This window comes from Vicia villosa, unplaced genomic scaffold (genome assembly GCF_029867415.1).
Source record: "Vicia villosa cultivar HV-30 ecotype Madison, WI unplaced genomic scaffold, Vvil1.0 ctg.003351F_1_1, whole genome shotgun sequence".
NCBI lineage: Eukaryota > Viridiplantae > Streptophyta > Magnoliopsida > Fabales > Fabaceae > Vicia > Vicia villosa.
The window spans coordinates 61,075-81,354 of record NW_026706185.1 but is presented as its reverse complement, the minus strand read 5'-3'; the positions used below and the strand labels follow the sequence as shown (position 1 = coordinate 81,354).

Sequence of the window (20,280 nt, the reverse complement as noted above, 5' to 3'; positions counted from 1 at the left end):
ACACATGTTATATTGAAGCATTGAAGGTTACTTGTAGTGTTGTATCCTTAAAGTAATTTTCCCTTTGCTTAGCCACTGGGCTTTAGCACATACAATTCAGAATCAACAACAAAATGTGTAACATTAAATAGTGTAACGGGCTCACTAAAGGAAAAATGAACAAATAATCCCAGCATCCATTTCACCAAATAATGAAGTAACAACATTTGGTTCCTCTAAACAACAGCCATGTCATTTTCCAAATTGAATAATGATTTTTATTATCATAGTTTACAATAACTACTGAGCTAAAACACGTCATCCTTGCCTATGGAAAATGTGTAACTTCTAAATTAAAATCCCATTATCTTTATTACAATACAGTTCATACCATTTGTAGAAAACATATCTGAGTCTAACCAATTACTAAAATACATAAGCAAATATATAATTTAAAATGAAAAGACTATGTATTGCAAATAGAATATTTTAATTTTGAGAGTATGTATTTGCTAGAAATATGAGACAAAATTTCTTTACATTGCAATTGCTGCATAGCATAAGTTTAAGCATGTGAAAAGGCTAAATTATTTTTCATGCAAAAGCATCTATTGCAGCATTGAGTGTACTATAAAAGGGTGTTATACCGTTCAACAATGACCATGCATTTCCATTCTAAACAAAATAGAACATGAGTCAAAGAAGATAGGTGCTAATTCAATTGTCCTCCAACCACATTTTCTGCCAAACTGGATGGCCTTTTAGAAACGCCCATGCATAAAATGTATCATTTTTTGAAAATACTTGTTCTTGACAAAGATAATCAGATTGTGATAGATTCAAATAAAAAGACAAAATCACTTATACTACAACAGAGAAAAATAATTACAGGCAAAATTTCTAAATGTACATGCCAGGTAGACAACTTTTTAATCTCAAGAAAAAATATCAAATGCTAAGCCTGATTGAATGTCGAAATATCACCTTATACCTGGAAGATTCCCTACTAAAACTACCCCAACCAAAACAATAGACGTATTAAACTTGAGAGTCTTAAAACACAAGCTTACCGATCTTCACCGGAAGGAAAACATCCAAAGACTGCAATGACTGTACCATTTTGAAACTGTAGTAAACCCCAGTTGAAAAATCAGTTACTAACAGCTTACATAAATAAACAAACCATTCTTGAAACACATAAACAACTATCTAATCCAACAAACAGGACTGTTATAACTGAATTAGAACTACTTATATTCATGAAAAGTAACTTTTTACTATAGAGAGATTCGTTGTTACAGAAAATAAGAACTATAATTTTCATTCTGACAAGAGATGTCAACTTCAACTCTTCTATGCTCCATTAAAGGCTTTAAGAGTGAAAAGCAAGATTGTAAATTGGCTACATGAATTTCAAAAGCTACTGTATATTTCACCCTATGAAGATTTCTCGAATTGGCATCCAAATAGAGATAAAGCAGAGAAAAGACTTATTGGAGTTCTTTAGGAACTGCTTTTTATATTTATCGATCATTCAGCCGAAAGGAGAAACCTCGTATACCGAGAAAAGTCAGTTATAACATGGACATACAAACTCTAAATAATAGATATTGTTAATGTGATAAGGATGCAACCAATAAGCAAAATTCAAGATGAGATGCAATGTGCAGGCAAAATAAATATAAGATAGTTTGAGAAATGAATTAAACCTGGAAAGTATATTTTGGTATTGAATTTGGATATCATTGTAGATTTTATCCTAATATCTGTGCAGAAAGTTTTCATCTTCTGGAAAGCAATAGTAATATTCATATGATCCATCAAACAACCTTCATTTCATTATTTTGTGTAATATGTTCATCTCTATTAGAACAGTGTCTTCTAGCCCTCTTCCTTTGCCGCCCGAGGATATATTGATTGTCAGGTAAACCGGAAAGTGTATTCAATTAGAAATTATCATAATCAACTCATATTCTTCATGAGACAAAGATGTATGTTGTTATAGAATCATTGACTCTATTAGTAGCCTTCATCGCCTGAATAAAAGAAAACAGAAAAACAAAGGCATGTGTCAGAACCAAATAATGCCTCGCACGAATATTTATCAGAAGAATGAAAGAAATTACTAAGAAAAATGAGGAAAATTTGTCACCAATATAACAGTTAAATCCTAACCTTCTTTTTTATTTGAATCGCATAAAAGTGAAAACAGAACATCAACAAACCATATAACAAACCTGTCATGAAATGAAAGCTTTAAGAATATAGTACGGAAGCTAATAAAATGAATCTGAACAACATGATTAGATACTGCAAGGGCAATGTCAATGAGGATTCCCTTAATTCAAAATTTCTTTGAACTATTTTTCAATCACGCGCTCCTTTGCATACCTCTCCTGTAAATGAAACGTGAACCGCATATAACCAATACCATTAACAAAATATCTAATTAATATAACTACTACCAATTCAAAAAAAAAAACTTCAAAATGTTTTAGTTTGAAATCCAAAGACATATCATCTAACACACAATTGGGTTTTAGAGTTTGCTTGAGAAAATTGGGTTTCAGCACCAACATAGATTGAAGTAACATTGGTTTACACGCTCGAATCCTGGTTCCATACTTCCTGAAAGAACAAAAATGAAAAATTCAAATACAAAATGGCAAGACAAAGGCATTTATAGCTTTGAGAATATACAGAATTGCATCTGTAGGATTGAGTTCGACAACTTATTGGCTTCGGTTAAGGCTTCATTAGAGAGGTGTTACGTAGAGCAATCCAAAGGGCATATAGGTATTTACCGAAACATCTTTTCTCTTATATAGTAGATTCATACATCCACCTAATAATGGTATTTAATAATGATCAAGCAGCAAAATAGAAGCAAGAACAGGATAAACAAATACCACATAAAACTGTAGGAAAACCCATAAGAAAAGGAGCATCCCTAAGTTTTGATTGGCCATAATCACAAACAAATGTATAATCATACATAACAATAAAGCAAAATGAGTTTTTGGGCAATTTTGACAAACGTCATATTCACATCAATTCTCATGTTTTAAAAACTTTCTAAAAAAGGAAATCTTTTATTTAAAAAATAATTATTTTTTATTAACTATTTATATTAAATTTTTATTTTATTTATTAATTGAAGGATATGAAGAGATTCTTGATACACTAAAAAATAATTTTTTTTATATTAAAGGATATGGGGAAACGAAAGAAATTAATATTAAAAATGAAACGGCTCGAGGTATCGTTTCTCACTGCAACTTCACACCACTTTCTCTTCTTCCATCTCAACTTTAATGTCATCTTCTCCATTCAAAACATACTCTTTTCCACTAAAAAAACATCATCTTTTATGATGCAATCGGTAAGTGAAGTAACAGTACCTGAACCGACGCACAATTATATGAAAAACAGTTTCTCTTCCATCTACACATCTTCATTCAACGCTGAAGATTATTGAAATCAGATTCTATTCAATCCTGTCAAACCGTCCCTCACTTATTTCGACCTGGATCGTCTCCTTTTCCATGTCTCAAATCCATCCACTCTATGTTCTTCCATTCATTTTGCTGCCATTTGGTATCTGACTTTTTTGAAGTTGTTCTTTCAAGAAGTATGGAACCGGGATTCATATCATTCCCGCATCGTTTCAAATTTCTAACCTTTGGTAATTACACGGTCAACACTTCAATTGTGCATTGCAATTTAATTATAGAATTTTCATGTTTCAGATTTTTTGATTTTGTTTCAGCTGGCACGATGAGAGAACTTACGACGCTGCCTCGAAGACCGGTGGACCTAACACTTATATCAGGAACGAGGAAGAGTATTCTCACGACGCTAACAATGGTTTCAAGAAAGCTATTGATTCGACGCTAACAATGGTTTGAAGAAAGCTATTGATTTATGTGGTATGTTGTTATTCACTGTAGCTAATTTCCCCGTAAAATTACCATTTAACGATCACTTTAATTTTGGTAGATGTGTATAAGTTGAGTCATGAAATTCCCTATGCTTTTCTATAGGCTTATTCTCAGTTCTATTTGTGTATTAAATTAATTAACAATATAATGATGACATGTAGGGTTGATTTTGTTTAAATCAACTCCATTAGATATAAAAAAAATAGAATCAATTTCAGTTCCAGTCATTTATTTCTCCTACTAAGTGTTTGTTGTAATTAGTATGAATAGCATTGGTTGCTTGTCTTTCTAAAAGTTTTATTTGTTTTCTAATGTCACAGAGGAAGTGAAGGCAAATCATCCAAAAATATCATATACTGACCTTTATCAGGTGATCATTTGTTTTCATATGCTGGCCTTTAGCAAATGATTTTGTGCTAAAGTTGTTTGCTGCAAATTGTCGAGTGGGGTCAATAACTTTCAATTTATCTAGAGTGTATTACATGATTAATTAGATTAAATTATTTATCTTATGTCTGTGGTGGAGCTCATTTTTGTGCCACTTACAACTTAAATTATTCATACTAGTACTTAGACCCGTGCGAGGCACGGATTTATTTTCTAAGTAAAAAGATTATTTTAAAAACAGTTATAATTTATAAATTTTATTTATAGTAAAATTATTATTGTATAGATAAAATGTTATTGTTATTAATAATATACATAAAAAAATTTATTTGACTTAATTTTTTTTGTAAATATAAAATATTTTATTTTTTATTTATAATCAAACTTTTTAGAACCCTGAGCGTCCCCCTTTCTGTTTTGGTATTTTGATTAATAAATTAGAAATGACCAAATTATTTTATATTTACAAAAAAAATTAAGTCAAATAAATTTTTTTATGTATATTATTAATAACAATAACATTTTATCTATACAATAAAAATTTTACTATAAATAAAATTTATAAATTATAACTGTTTTTAAAATAATCTTTTTACTTAGAAAATAAACCCGTGCCTCGCACGGGTCTAAGTACTAGTATGAATAATTTAAGTTGTAAGTGGCACAAAAATGAGCTCCACCACAGACATAAGATAAATAATTTAATCTAATTAATCATGTAATACACTCTAGATAAATTGAAAGTTATTGACCCCACTCGACAATTTGCAGCAAACAACTTTAGCACAAAATCATTTGCTAAAGGCCAGCATATGAAAACAAATGATCACCTGATAAAGGTCAGTATATGATATTTTTGGATGATTTGCCTTCACTTCCTCTGTGACATTAGAAAACAAATAAAACTTTTAGAAAGACAAGCAACCAATGCTATTCATACTAATTACAACAAACACTTAGTAGGAGAAATAAATGACTGGAACTGAAATTGATTCTATTTTTTTATATCTAATGGAGTTGATTTAAACAAAATCAACCCTACATGTCATCATTATATTGTTAATTAATTTAATACACAAATAGAACTGAGAATAAGCCTATAGAAAAGCATAGGGAATTTCATGACTCAACTTATACACATCTACCAAAATTAAAGTGATCGTTAAATGGTAATTTTACGGGGAAATTAGCTACAGTGAATAACAACATACCACATAAATCAATAGCTTTCTTCAAACCATTGTTAGCGTCGAATCAATAGCTTTCTTGAAACCATTGTTAGCGTCGTGAGAATACTCTTCCTCGTTCCTGATATAAGTGTTAGGTCCACCGGTCTTCGAGGCAGCGTCGTAAGTTCTCTCATCGTGCCAGCTGAAACAAAATCAAAAAAATCTAAAACATGAAAATTCTATAATTAAATTGCAATGCACAATTGAAGTGTTGACCGTGTAATTACCAAAGGTTAGAAATTTGAAACGATGCGGGAATGATATGAATCCCGGTTCCATACTTCTTGAAAGAACAACTTCAAAAAAGTCAGATACCAAATGGCAGCAAAATGAATGGAAGAACATAGAGCGGATGGATTTGAGACATGGAAAAGGAGACGATCCAGGTCGAAATGAGTGAGGGACGGTTTGACAGGATTGAATAGAATCTGATTTCAATAATCTTCAGCGTTGAATGAAGATGTGTAGATGGAAGAGAAACTGTTTTTCATCTAATTGTGCGTCGGTTCAGGTACTGTTACTTCACTTACCGATTGCATCATAAAAGATGATGTTTTTTTAGTGGAAAAGAGTATATTTTGAATGGAGAAGATGACATTAAAGTTGAGATGGGAGAAGAGAAAGTGGTGTGAAGTTGCAGTGAGAAACGATACCTCGAGCCGTTTCATTTTTAATATTAATTTCTTTCGTTTCCCCATATCCTTTAATATAAAAAAAATTATTTTTTAGTGTATCAAGAATCTCTTCATATCCTTCAATTAATAAATAAAATAAAAATTTAATATAAATAGTTAATAAAAAATAATTATTTTTTAAATAAAAGATTTCCTTTTTTAGAAAGTTTTTAAAACATGAGAATTGATGTGAATATGACATTTGTCAAAATTGCCCAAAAACTCATTTTGCTTTATTATTATGTATGATACATATACATATATATATATACATATATATATATATATACATATATATATATATATATATATATATATATATATATATATATATATATATATATATTGAAAAGTTGTTAGGAAAAATATATTTTATGTATTTTGCTGCGAGTTTGGGTTTAGGTAAAAAAATCCAAACCCAATAGGTGTGGGTGTGAGTGTTATTTTGCAGTATTTGAATTTGGATTCGAATTGGGTGCCAATTTTAAATGCAGGTTTGGGTAATGTGAAACTCGCACCCGACCCGTTGTGATCTCTATATTTAAGTAATTTAGTAGTAGAATAATAATGAATTATTTTAAATTTCTTTTTATAAATATATTGAAAAATTAAATACAAAAAATATATCTATATTTACTTGGTTAATACTATGTGGTAGGTTAGGTTGTATACAATTTTTAAAAAAAAGTCAATCTTTTGCCATTTTGAGTAGTAAAATACAGCGGTAGTCTTTATGGCTCTACGCCGTATTAGTTACCTAAATTTGGTCCATTAATTTAATTAATATTTGATGTTGATAACTGTGTGGCCCACATTTCTGATGTATTTACTTTTTCTTACAGTTCTCATGTATTTACTTTTTCTTTTGAAAATTGGATATTTCATTTATGCATATTTTCTGACAAATTTGTATTAGTTTTTTTTTACAAAAGTCGTATATATTATGAATAATTGTATATGTTATGAATAATTGAATGATTGTCTTCGAATAACTTAAAAAAAAATTGTATATGTTTCTGAAAAATATATATATATTTGATTGAGTTCTTGAAGAACTTCAAAAAAAAATTGTTGTTGAGTTCTTGAAGAACTAAGCATTTACCATACATTGGTTTACATGAGTATTTTAAAATATTCACAATGAATAATATTTTTTTATCATGAATTATTAAGAACATGTCAAAGATTATAACAAAATTAGTGTTCAAATGTTCTTAAAGATTTACTTACATTCACAAAGGACTCATATTGCATAAGAATTGTTCAAATAATAATTTATTTTATGCATTGATCAAAGAATGATTATCCTTAGAAGATTGATAAGAAATAACTATTTTGTCTCCATTAATCAGAAAAGTATCAATGACAATTTTTATGGATTCTATAAGAATCCTTGAAAGATTGTATCAATAGTATTAGAAAAATCTAAGAAGAAAACATTATTATTTTTATTAATAAAATATTTTTGATTGAAATCCCGAATAACTACCTAAGAAAACTTCTGATTGTAAATTTATTAATATTTAAAAATATATATATTTTATAACTAAATGTTACTAATTTGTTATAAATTATTGATTGACAAAATTAATGTGATTAATTAAATATTTATATTTTATAACAGAATATTATAGTTTTGTGACTATTTTATTAAGATTGACAAGTATGTATTTGATGATTAAAGATTATCAATTTTTTACTAATTTGTGTTATTGTTATTAGTGTATTTTATAAAAATATAAATAAAACAAATCGCCCAAATATAAAATGAACTTTTTCTGAATATTAGATATTTATTTTTTAAAATTTTTATATTGTAAAGATAATTCTTAATGGTGATTTGATTGAGTAAATTATGGGTTAATGGTAATTTACCCCTGTAATATGAGCGTGTTTCGGTTTACCCCCACTGTTGCCAAAGGCAGGTTTTGGCAACGGTTTTTTTAAAAAAACCGTTGCCAAAAGGTAGGGAGGGGAAAAAGCAAAATTCGCTAACATTATAGAGGGTGAATTACTATTAACCCATAAATTATTTTCTTATAAATAATGCATTTTATAGTATACATATATTTGAACGATATTTATTTTCTTTTATTTCAAATTTGTTTATTAAATTATAATTCTTGCATGCAATTTTTAGAGGTATTTATATTTGTTGAATAATTTTTGTACTCTACATTCTATATACGTAAAGCATAAGAAAATATAGTAATATACTTTAAGTCTTACGTGATTATTATCAAAATTTATAAATTTTTTATTTTTTATTTAGATGTCAAAATTATAACTAAATTATATGTCATTCATTTAAAAAAATATAGTTTATATAAATAATTTTATTATTTACTATGGATTGAAATAAATTAGAAGAATATGATCAAATGTATTAATGTAAACCAGAAGTTTACAGATCACACTTAAGTGTATTGTTGGCAAAATTGGCTGGGTCATCTAGGATGTATTATGATGTGAGAATTAGTTTAGAAGAACCAAAAGTTTCTTCAATCCAATAAATTTGTGCGTTTTCAAAGAAAAATTTGAGAAATTGAGTTTTTATGACATTAATTATTGCATCGACTAAAAGATCATGCATATGTCTCTACTCATAGCCAGCTGAATTTATTTTCTCAACTAATTAGTTATTAGACTAAGATCTTGTTTTCTGGATTTTCTTAGAAATTCCTATATAAGTATCACATATATTATTAAAATTGATATTGAATATCATGTAATATATATTCATAAAAAGAAAATGGACCTGATGATCCATTATTTAGACGTCTAAAGTTAATTATATGGTTGATACTTATGAGATCATCAATTCTAAATTATATATTTGAAACACCCAAAATATGGTATTAAAATATTTATTCGCATCAAGCTAACAAGATACTATATCTTAGTCCTCCCTAATTTATCCTAATACTTCTCATCTAAGTGAACCTTTGAATGTGTTGTGTATGTTTCAATTGCTCCAATATAATACATTAAGATTAGTCATGAAAGAGTATTGGAAAATATAATTAATATGAATCTCAACTTTGAGGATATAATTTTAGCAAATAATTAAATACTTGATTGCAGCCCAGTAGGCCGATAACACTTGATAAATTAATTTTCCCAATATTAGGGGGAGGGAATAAGAAGCTGAAATCATGAACAAGAAGTTCAAATGAACAATTTTAGATCTTGATCCTCGTACAAACCAAATGATTATTTTTAATTAATAAAATAATAAGAGTTGGTAGAATTATTAAGAGTTAGGTTTATTAATAAAAATAAATAGAAAAAATAGGGTTTAAGGATAGATTGATGATCATGAAAATAAGTAAGGATGAAAAGGGGATAGATAAACAAGAGAATTAGGTTTTTGAATAAAAAAAGAGTTTTGAGAACCTGAGAGTTGTCAGTACGTATTTTGGAGTTTTGAGAGAAAGAGGCAAAAGGACTTAGGAGAAGGAAGAACCTCCATTGTTAGAGCTTGAAGGTACTTTGCTGGAATTATAAGGTAATGGGGGAGATTACTCTAAATATGGTGTCAATTGCATGATTGGGTAGGAAGAAGTCCTTGATCTCCATTAGGCTTTCTCTACTTTTTTGTCGTTGATGAATGGTTAATGAGATGAGTGTGATTGTTGTGATAACAAGAAATAATTATTGTCAATATTGTGAAATTCGTGTACTGATTTTACCATGAAAATTACATGTTTTGCTTCATGAATGTGGTATGAGTTGTGTTCATATATGCTATGTGTGATTGATGCTTAAAGTGTTAGAAATCATGAAAAATTGATGAATTTGTATGAGGACTGATCCATATGTGTTGCATTAATGATAACTAATATTGATTTGTTGATATAATTGGTGCGAGAGTTAGATGTTATGACTCGTTATATTATGCGTTGATTATGTTAAAGGAAAATTGCAATAACCAAGTTTTATGTTTAAAAGGAAGTATTATGATACTTAATTATTTGTTGAATTACTTTATCTGATTAATTCTGTTGCAATGAGCCTATGTAAAGGCAAACATGTGATGATAAGTGTTTATAATATAAAATATTTTACTTAATCCGTGTTACAGAGCAGGTTTATGTTGTGTTTGTGTGACACTCTATGTGTATAATTGTTTTAAATTCGTATTATACGCGTTGGGGTTTTAGGGTGTTACACTTTGCGCCATTGAAATACATAAATGCAAAGTGGCAATATGTATTCATTCTAGTATGATGTGTTTTTGTAAACAACATGAGATGAGAGACTCTATATTTATACAAGTTTTAGATCATTATGGACCTTAGAATCTCTATCCTATCTCAGAGGATATTTCGTATATGCATTTTCGGACTCACCCTTTTTTTTTCAAAATAAGGGTTTATAGAGAGATGCATTTTTTCAAATTATCCCATGTTCAGTAGTTTTGGCAATTAAAATGAGGTGAGTCCGGAAGTGCATCTTTGTAATCGCCCCACAGACCCACTATTCATACACAACCTTTTTATATGTAGGGAAAAAATTGTTAATATTTTGAAACATAATTTTTTTTCTAAAACTGACTCCTAATTATTATACAGTTAATGATGAATATACATTACATATGTATTAAATTGTATCTAGATTACATTGTTGACAATAATACATACAAAAAAATGAGTCACCACCTAAATACATAGTTATATTAAAAACTGAAAAGCACCAAAACATGTGTCACTACCTAAATCTATTTCTAAGGGTGGAACCGCTTTTGAATTTTTCCTAATTTGGTTCTCTTTCAATCTCGCTCTACTCAGTGAACTTTTCTGTCCTTTTTAGAAAGTGACCCGACCAAGTTTCAGCCTCTTTTGTGGAGTGTGTCGTCCTCTCTAATGATGTCTTTGGTATATGACACCTCAAATTCAAATAAACTTGAATAAAATGTAGTGATTTTAAAAGCCAACCAATACACATGACGCGTCTGAATGGATTTTGAGATAAGCTACTCCGAAGTGGAAAAAATGTTTTGGAGAAACCATATCTTGTCAGATAATGTACACCCTATTATATGCACTTACTATAAGATGACCCTTGAGGGAAGCACATCCAATTTTCCACCAATGTCGGACCACTAACACAAGTAATAAGAGCATCGTGAATTGCATTGAAATGTTCTTTTTCCCGTATAATGATGTGTATGATTCCCTATGTGCCTTCAACTTTTTAACAAGGAGACCACTTTGTAAAAATTGTTACTCTCTGTCAATTTGACCTTTTTAGAGGCACCATTTATTTTACTAGTTTCAAGGGTGATTTCAAATTTGTGGTTTCTGAATAGGAAATCTTCCCCAATTACTCGTTGATGTACAATTTCATGTTGCCCTCAACTTCTATAAATCTTTATTGGATCACTTATCATTCGATCATGATGGATATATTTTATTTATCATCCTTCATCATACCACCAACATCAAACGAAGCCTTTTTCAATGAGTGTAAATCTCATTTATACGTATCAGTCTAGCAATCTTCATTTTCTTTGCAATTAAACAAGCACATATAAGACAATACGTATTCCTAATAGTACAACCACACATTCCCTTTTTTTCTCTACTCGTTTGGTTTTGTGATAAATACAATTCAATCTCTCTCGAGATATGTTGCCAACCAACTGTGAATAAAGAATGTTGTCCTTGAATTAGTGTTCTAATATAGTAATGCTCCTGGCAAAAGATGTTTGTATCTCATATGTTGATTTCAGATCATTTGGTCCACAAAGTCCCAACCTCTACAAAAATCACCTTTACTATTTTCCAACCAATTCTTTAGTGTAACATGTAGAGATTCAACGCTATTAGTTATTGTATTGGAAAAGTGTCTAACGTGATCAATCCAAGCACGAACAATCCTCTCCTTCACCTGGTCAAAAATTGTACTCTCAACAATCCTCTCCTTCAGGAAATATGGATATCTCGCACACATCCTCCTCGAATGTATTACATATTATCCATATAACTCTTTTGTTGAAGAATTTACTATACCATTCCAAGCATCCATTATGTTTTCTAACACTGCACCAGCTTTGACCATTTTCTCATCTTCACCCTTGATTTGCTCGTTCGCTAATACAGGTTTATGTATGTTTCTCACATTATTGGTTATGTGATACCTGCAGAGTAATGTATATGATGTATGAAACACCTTTACAACCAAATTCATCAGTGCACTATCACAATCAGTTACAATGACCTTTGATATGTTTTCTTGGTCCTTCAATATAGTCTTGCACACTTCCAAAGCTCATGTAACAGTCTCATCTTTTTTGCTTCCCAAAAATGCAAAACCCACTAGAAAAGTCATCTCTGTCAAAGTAACCAATAATTTCTAAAAGTGGGAGCCTATACTTTTTGGTCATGTATGTTGAGTCAATCATGAGAACAATGAGAAATGTGTTCAACAAATTGATGGAATCATGATGAGTCCAAAATATATCTCGAACATTGACTTCTTCCTCACACACTTTGTACCTAAAAACATAATTATCATCATCCAAAAGCTTAATTAGTTGTTAATGCTTGCCACTTATTTCACATCTTATTGTTACAAAAGTCCTTCTTCTATCAAAATAATAAACTCCTGTTTACTTGTAAATTGTTCACGAACAACTACCTCGACATCAACCAGTTTAACTTCTACCTTGATATTAATCGGTTTAACATCATCTTCGACATTAATTGGTTTAAGATCATCCACCACTTCATTCGAGTTAACATCCATAATCACAATAAATTTGGAGAAAGTATCAGAGTGCACCATATCTATGACCATCATAACAGAAAAATATATTTAATATTCAATTTCAACTTTAGAATAATCCGGAAGTGTATATCTATAACACATGCAACCTAATCCGGAAATTCATCTCCGACTCAATGTTCATTTTTGACAACAAAACTAGATTAAAACTTAAAATGAGGAAGAAAATACATGTATATTACCTTGAATTCCACCTTATTTTGCTCATTTTGATGTGATAAAACACAAGAATGATATTTTGGAGTGCAAGAATTGATTGAGAATTGAAGGATGTTTTTTTAACCGTTTTGAGTAAAAATTATAGTTTGATCATGAGGAAGAAGAAAATACAAGGTGATGTTTTATTCACTTTCCCGCTTGGACAAATCCAAAAATGCATTTTCGAATTTGTCACTGAGTTGTGAAATAAACAAGTTTAGTGAATAAATACACCTTCAAGAATTATTACAGAAATACATCTTCGGATTAATCCTTACACTTTCAAGAGCTTTTGTGTGTATTTTATGCGTCCGGAAGTTCACTTCCGAGAACTTTTGTGTGTATTTGATGCATCCGAAAGTGCACTTCCAAAATATGAAAACGGTAAATTTGAGTTTCTAAAGGGTGGTTTTACCCATGGGGTGGGAAAAGTAACTCCTTTTTATTTCACTATTACTCTTTGGGTTGGGCCCTAAAGTAAGAAACAACACGGGCTTTACTAACAAGCCGAATCATCTTAATGGTGCCCGAAAACCCGACCCGTTTGGTTCTTACACAATAAATTCTGGAAGGTTACCGAAAATTAGGGTTTCATATTTGCGTTTGAATCTTCTCTATCAGCTCAAACAAAGACACGATGATTTACGACGTTAACTCCCCTCTTTTCCGATCCTTCCTCAGCCAGAAGGGAGGCTCCTCAGATAAGAGGTTCGTCTTCTCTCTTGTTATTGATTAGGGTTTATACACATGATTCAATTTCAACAGAAAATAGAGTTTTTTTTCTTATTTTTTTCTTTTCATTTTATGTTTTCCTCACATGATTTTAATCTTTCCTCGTTTCTTATATGTGCAATTTGTTATTTCTTATTTTATTTCGGGATTAATAAAATCGGGGAATTTGCGTGTTGTTTTGGCTGTTGCAAGTTTTTTGATCGAGTTTTGGCGATGAATAGCGTGTGTATAGAATTGTTTACAGTTTGTGTGTATGTAGAAGAAAATATGCACATTTTGAGCAAATGCTTCGTGGAACATTAAGGGGGTGTTTGGATGTATTTAGTAATTTATTAAGAGCTTATTGAAAAAAGTTGAATTTTTTTGGGCTTCTCGCAAACTGTTTTCAGAAACTCCTCTAGAACATTAACTAAGTTTTTTTTAAACACTACCCTATATTGGGTTGAACTCACGTGGTGCCATGACCGCCATGGCGGTTATACATGGCGGTTTTTGGGTTTGATGCAAATATGGGTTGATACTGTGGCTTTTCCTCCATATACCTCTATAGCGACAGCACAAATAGGCTGGTATGGGGATTATCCGCCATCAACAACATCTGGTATGGTTCGGTACCTACAAGAGATGGGCTGTGCTCACGAACTAACAGACATCTGAAGTAGCTATAGGTGTTTTTGGTTTCCATCAGAATGGCAATTGTCTAGTGTTGGAAGGGGAAGGGGGTAAAGGCCAATAGATGGTTTATAGCTTGCTATAATGGCGATACCTTATCCCACTATGTTGGAACTTATGTATGATGGTACTGTTAAATGTTATGAAGCATTGATATGGACACTAGACTCGAGCTGACATTGACATTTGGGCACTGATTACTAATTAAGAAAATGGAAGTGATTGAATATGATCACTCTTGTCATTGCCATATGAGTGTCGAACATTTGGGACACGCCTTCATCCTGATGTGTTTTTTTTTTTTTCTTACTCTAAGATGTCCAAAATGCAGAACAAGAATTTGTGGATGTTAAGTTTGGTATTTTGATTGAATAACTAGACTTTTGAATCATTGTCCAGAATTTCATTTGTTAAGTTTTTCTGCATACAACCGGTTTGTTGGTTGGGCTAGTTAGTTAAAAAGGATTTTGAGTTTAATGGTTTGTTGTAAGACATGATTTAAGATAGGAAAGTATAGCATGGTTTATATTTGTTCCCGAATCTAATTTGGCGCAAAGAGACTTCAGAAATTGTTATTTTATAACTTGTTTAGTTTGTTGGCTTATTTGTCTTGAACTTGAGAATTGTGTTGTGTATTTCTGCCATGTTTGAATGTATATAATAGATTTCACATTGGCAGACTTTGTGTAGTAAGGCTCTCTGGCATTACTAATGAAATCATTAGCTCCTCTTGGCAGAGTAAAGGCTTAGCCCGGAGCACCAAAACTAAATGTTTGCTTATCATTTTGCTATCACCAATTCGCCATGATGATCGTATTTTTATTAACATGTTAATAAAAACATTGTGAAGCTCTGGTTGAAAATTTATGTTGATTGCTTTAACTTTTGGTGAAATGTTCATTGTTATTAAGTTAATGTTGGTATTTGGGATTATGTTGTTGGGTTTTAATTTAACTATTATTTTGCAGGAAAAACGAGGAGCAGAAGCCTAAAGAACAAAGATTCAAAGCCAATGAGAACAAGCCTGTTATGACAGAGTGATGACAGCAATGGTCCATTCCGCTGTGTAATGAAATAGCATGGTAGTTTGTTATTTTACTGGTTTTATGAAATGGAAGATATTTTTGGTTGTTTTTTGAAGATACACATGGCGTTGTGACTTTAGAGCATGTTATTGTAATGGTTTGATTTTGGTAATTTCCATGAACCTGTGATAAAACATGTAATGGTTTGATTTTGTTTGAAAGCTTGTTATGAACCAGCCTAAAGTTAACAAGGTCCTTCCAAGCTTATTGAAACAAAAATCCAGTCTAGGTCGCTAGAATTTTAAGTTACTTTTATTTTTGGTGTTTTAATTCTACTTTTAAAATCGAGGATATCTCAATCCATCCCATAATAGTCTTAGACATCCGGTGAAATTTTATTTTTGTCCCCCGCCCCCGGAGGTGTGTCTCCTGAAGGAATTTGTTTTTATTTTACATTGAATTGTTCCGTTGGTATATCTACGGAGCCATTTAAAAATTTTTAAATTAAGGTTTCGAAGATACATCTACGGAACTATTCAACCTTAAATAAGTAAAAAAATGTTTTCGGAGATACACCTTTGGAAGTAGAAATATATCTCTGGACACGTATATGGTGCGTGAGAAATCCCATGGGGTATGGTATGAGAGAATTTCATGATTTTAATTCCTAAAATTACCTCACCTAAGTCTTTCATATCAAAATTCTTCAAATGTTTTTTTGTTTACTATATCAAAACTCTTCAAATGTCTTTTTTTACTATCTAAATTATAGCACATTTCAACAAGGCTGATTGGTCCTTAACTATTTAGGGACTATTTAGGGCCCGTTTGGTGCGCAGGATAAAAAACAGGATAGGATATCTGTATCATAGGAAAATTCTTAGGTGGACACATACCTAAGAAATTGTTTTACACACAACCAATTACAGAATTTTAATTAATTAAAAAAACAAATACTGATTTTTCTCTCTCCTTCATAATCTCAACCACCCCATGAATCCAATTAAAAACAAAATTAAAATTAAAATAAATTTAAAAAAGACTCTTTCTTATTGGTTGTGCCTAAGAATGTGGATTTAGGGTCGTGTCCATGTAAGAATTGCTCCTGTATCATATCCTATCTCAATCCAGTGTTTGCTGACATAATAGAATATGATAAGTTAATCCTGAAACTTATCATATCCTGTCTCACTAGTTCAAATTGTTATCCTGAATATGAGCTGGGTTAGAATCCGACAGGATAGGATAATAAAATGATTTATCGATTTACCCCTATAAATATAATTTCAAATAAAAAATTAAATATAACAAAATATAAATAAAAATTAATTTGATATTAAATTAAAAATATTAATAATTAATTTAATAAAATAAAAAAAATAAGAATAATTAAAAATAAAATAAAACTTTATATTACCATATATATATATATATATATATATATATATATATATATATATATATATATATATATATATATATATATATATATAAACAAACACATGATTGGATAAGTCTTATCATGTCTGTATGCTTGATATCTTATCATGTCTCTATCATATCCTACCCACAAAACGGGCCCTTATTGGATACAAAACGGGCCCTTATTGGATACAAATTCAGTAGAGTAAGCTTAGATGAAACTTACTCTAGGGCGATAACATATCAACCAATGAACTTACCACCAATGAACTTACCAAATTTTCCTGATGATCCTCTTCCTCACTCATCTCATTCTCAACATATTGTCATCTACTCTTTTCAGTCAATAATCAAGAAAAGATCGGAAGGAAGAAATAACATTGAACATATTCTCATTATCCATTTGAAAGAAAATTATTTGTCTTGTTACTACATTAACAAGCTTCACAAGAACAATGAAAAAGGAAACCCAATGAATATGTGAAGAACCATTTTAGTTACATTTGTTGCTTGGTCAAATTTTTGACATGTTGAGTACAACTCCCTGACCAGGTTCTATAACCAAACGAAAAGCCGGTGAATGACAGTAACTTGACGAAAGAGAGAACCGAAACTTCGACAGAATGATAGACATAACCACCTTCAATTCTATCATTGCCAAATGCTGTCCAGGACAGACACGGGCGCCGATTCCAAATGGCATATAAGCTTGTGGAATCTTGCAGGATCCAAGCACGCCATTCGCAAATCTTTCTGGATTGAACTCGTGCGCATCAGGCCCCCAGATATCAATGTCGTGTAGCAATATCGAGATTGGAATCTGCATATTCATTCCTTTCGGAACTTTGATACCTTTTATCTTAACATCTCGCAAAGCTGTTCTGGTAAGAAATACTGCCGGAGAATAAAGCCTCAACGTCTCTTGAATCACCATAGTTAACTGCAAGCATTGCAACATTTTTTAACAAGATTTTTACTCAACACATTACAAACATACTTGTGTAAAACATACCGTTTTCATGCTTTTAAGCATACTTGCATCTAGATTACCATTTCCGCAAACTTCAAGTACCTCTGCACGAGCACGATCTTGCCAATCTTGGTATGTAGCTAACAACATTAAGCACCATGATGCAGTAGTTGCGGCAGTTTCGTGTCCAGCAAAGAATATAGTTTTGCAGTTATCTATAATGAACCTGTCTCGCGAGATTGAGTTTGATAAAAAGCCATCACTTCCTTCATAATTCTTCGCACCCTCGAGTATCATTTGCAAGAGATCTTGCTCACGGCCTTCCTCTTGGCGGTGGTTTACTAGCTTTGATATATTTGAGTTGATCTCTTTCTCTAACCTCCATATCTGTCTCTAATGCTTTGTTTGGAAAATATCCATAACAAATTATGATAACGTTTTCCACATTAGTATCATTATATCTAACGAGAACAAGGAAATGTCTCTAACAATTCAGACACATACCTAAAGCCCGGAATTCCAACAGATATCTTAGAGAGGAGTCCTTGAAGATCTCTAAGCTTTGTGAATATTTCCTTTCCTTGTGCATAATTGCTCCCAAAACAAGCCTTAGAAATTATGTCGGCCGACAAGCTTCGCAGATCTTCATCAATTTTAATCTCGGAAACTACTCCATCTCGTTCTATTCTACTCTCCCAAGATCTCAGCATTATGTTTGTGGAGTCAACTATTTGATCAACCATTGCCTTCAACATAGAAAATCATCTGATCAGAGTGCTATTTTAATCAACATTTATACACAAGATCTTAACATAGTATTGTTGTATACTTACTTTCACTTTGTCTAGGTAGAACTCGGGCGCGATGATGAGCCCAAATCGGTCCACTCGATGATAATATACCTTGGCCTAGGAGTGGACCCATATCTTTGGAGAGATAAGAAGGCTTCCCTAGATTCAAAGAGGTGGTTAAGAGGATTTCTTTCACCATCTCCATATCTGCCACCATTAACCATTGTATACTCCCAGAAGAAAACAAATATGTTGGACCTGCATGTACAAAATTAAAATCTAACTCTTGTACTTAAAACTAACAGTATAATAACTTATCTTTTGTTTGAACTCCGGGAGTCAAGGACGAACTATGAAGCACAGACACAACACCAAAATAGTGACTCAGTAATAATTGAACTTGGGAGTTAGATTTCCTTATGTATTCTCAAAAGAAATAAGTATGAGAAAGGAGAGAGAGAGAGAAGTTGACCATATTGATTTGTCCACTTGTGCATATGAGGGAACAGATTTGAAGTCCAGCTATGAGATATAGAAGCAGAAACAGGAACATGTTCATCTTGTTGTTGTTTGACTTGTGTTTGTTGTTGGAGTAAAAGGGACTTGATTTGTGGGATGTTACCGAAGTAGAAGTGAGGAGAAGGTCCATGAATCCCTTGCCTGTGAAGCTTTGCCCTGGTCTCAAAACCAAAACATGTAGGAAATGGATGAATACAACAAAAACTGCTCCAAGAGCCACCACAGCTTCAACAACAATGCTCATTCTTCAACACTGATCTCTTCCACTGCCTATAGTTGCTTTGCTTTGTGTCGGATCAGTCACAAGAAAACGTTCCAAAAACAATAATAGTGAAAGCCTTTGCTTTGAATTATTCAAAAAACTTAAATAATTTGTTTAATATAATAAAGGTTAATAATACTATATTTGTCACATGAAATTTGGCTTTATTTCATTGGAAAAAATTTTAAGTTATAATAATATTTGCAATACCAAGATAGTTTGATTTTGTCTTTTGTGGCATAGAACTCACAAAATATTTATATAGTATGTTTACCGACCCCTTTGGTAGCATCTTTGAATACCAACGGCTTCTAAATAATAATTGATCTTATGTTACCATAAGATTTTAATAATAGCCAACAAACTCTGTCAAACCTATGAGACATCTTTCTCCTAATAATAAGTTAACAACAAGAGTGTAATAAGTTAACAACAAGAGTGATAGCATATCTCTTGTCACAATAATATATATGTTGAGCTCGCAAACCATCTCTACTACACAGCGTCTTTTTGAAAAATAATTTAATGCAACTTAAAGATAGTATATCAACTTCAACCATTAGGGGAGTTTCAAAGAACAAGATAATCGACACGGAAGTATAAATCAAACACACGCTAAATCTCACATTTTTAAAAATATCATAATTTTGAATTTGATATCTTATTATTTGAACCACTGTTTAGCAAAAT

General features: G+C 31.2%; 1 protein-coding gene and 1 pseudogene across 1 annotated transcript; one reads left to right on the top strand and one right to left on the bottom strand.

Moving 5' to 3' along the window:
* Nucleotides 1-13,819: 13,819 nt before the first annotated feature.
* Nucleotides 13,820-15,862, top strand: LOC131640869 (wound-induced basic protein). The gene is made up of 2 exons (XM_058911242.1): nucleotides 13,820-13,905; nucleotides 15,570-15,862. Exons 1-2 carry the CDS (start codon nucleotides 13,835-13,837, stop codon nucleotides 15,640-15,642), a joined length of 144 nt encoding a protein of 47 aa, XP_058767225.1. The 5' UTR covers nucleotides 13,820-13,834; the 3' UTR covers nucleotides 15,643-15,862.
* A 1,320-nt stretch (nucleotides 15,863-17,182) lies between these two features.
* On the bottom strand, nucleotides 17,183-19,645 carry LOC131640868 (cytochrome P450 714C2-like; annotated as a pseudogene).
* Nucleotides 19,646-20,280: the final 635 nt, after the last annotated feature.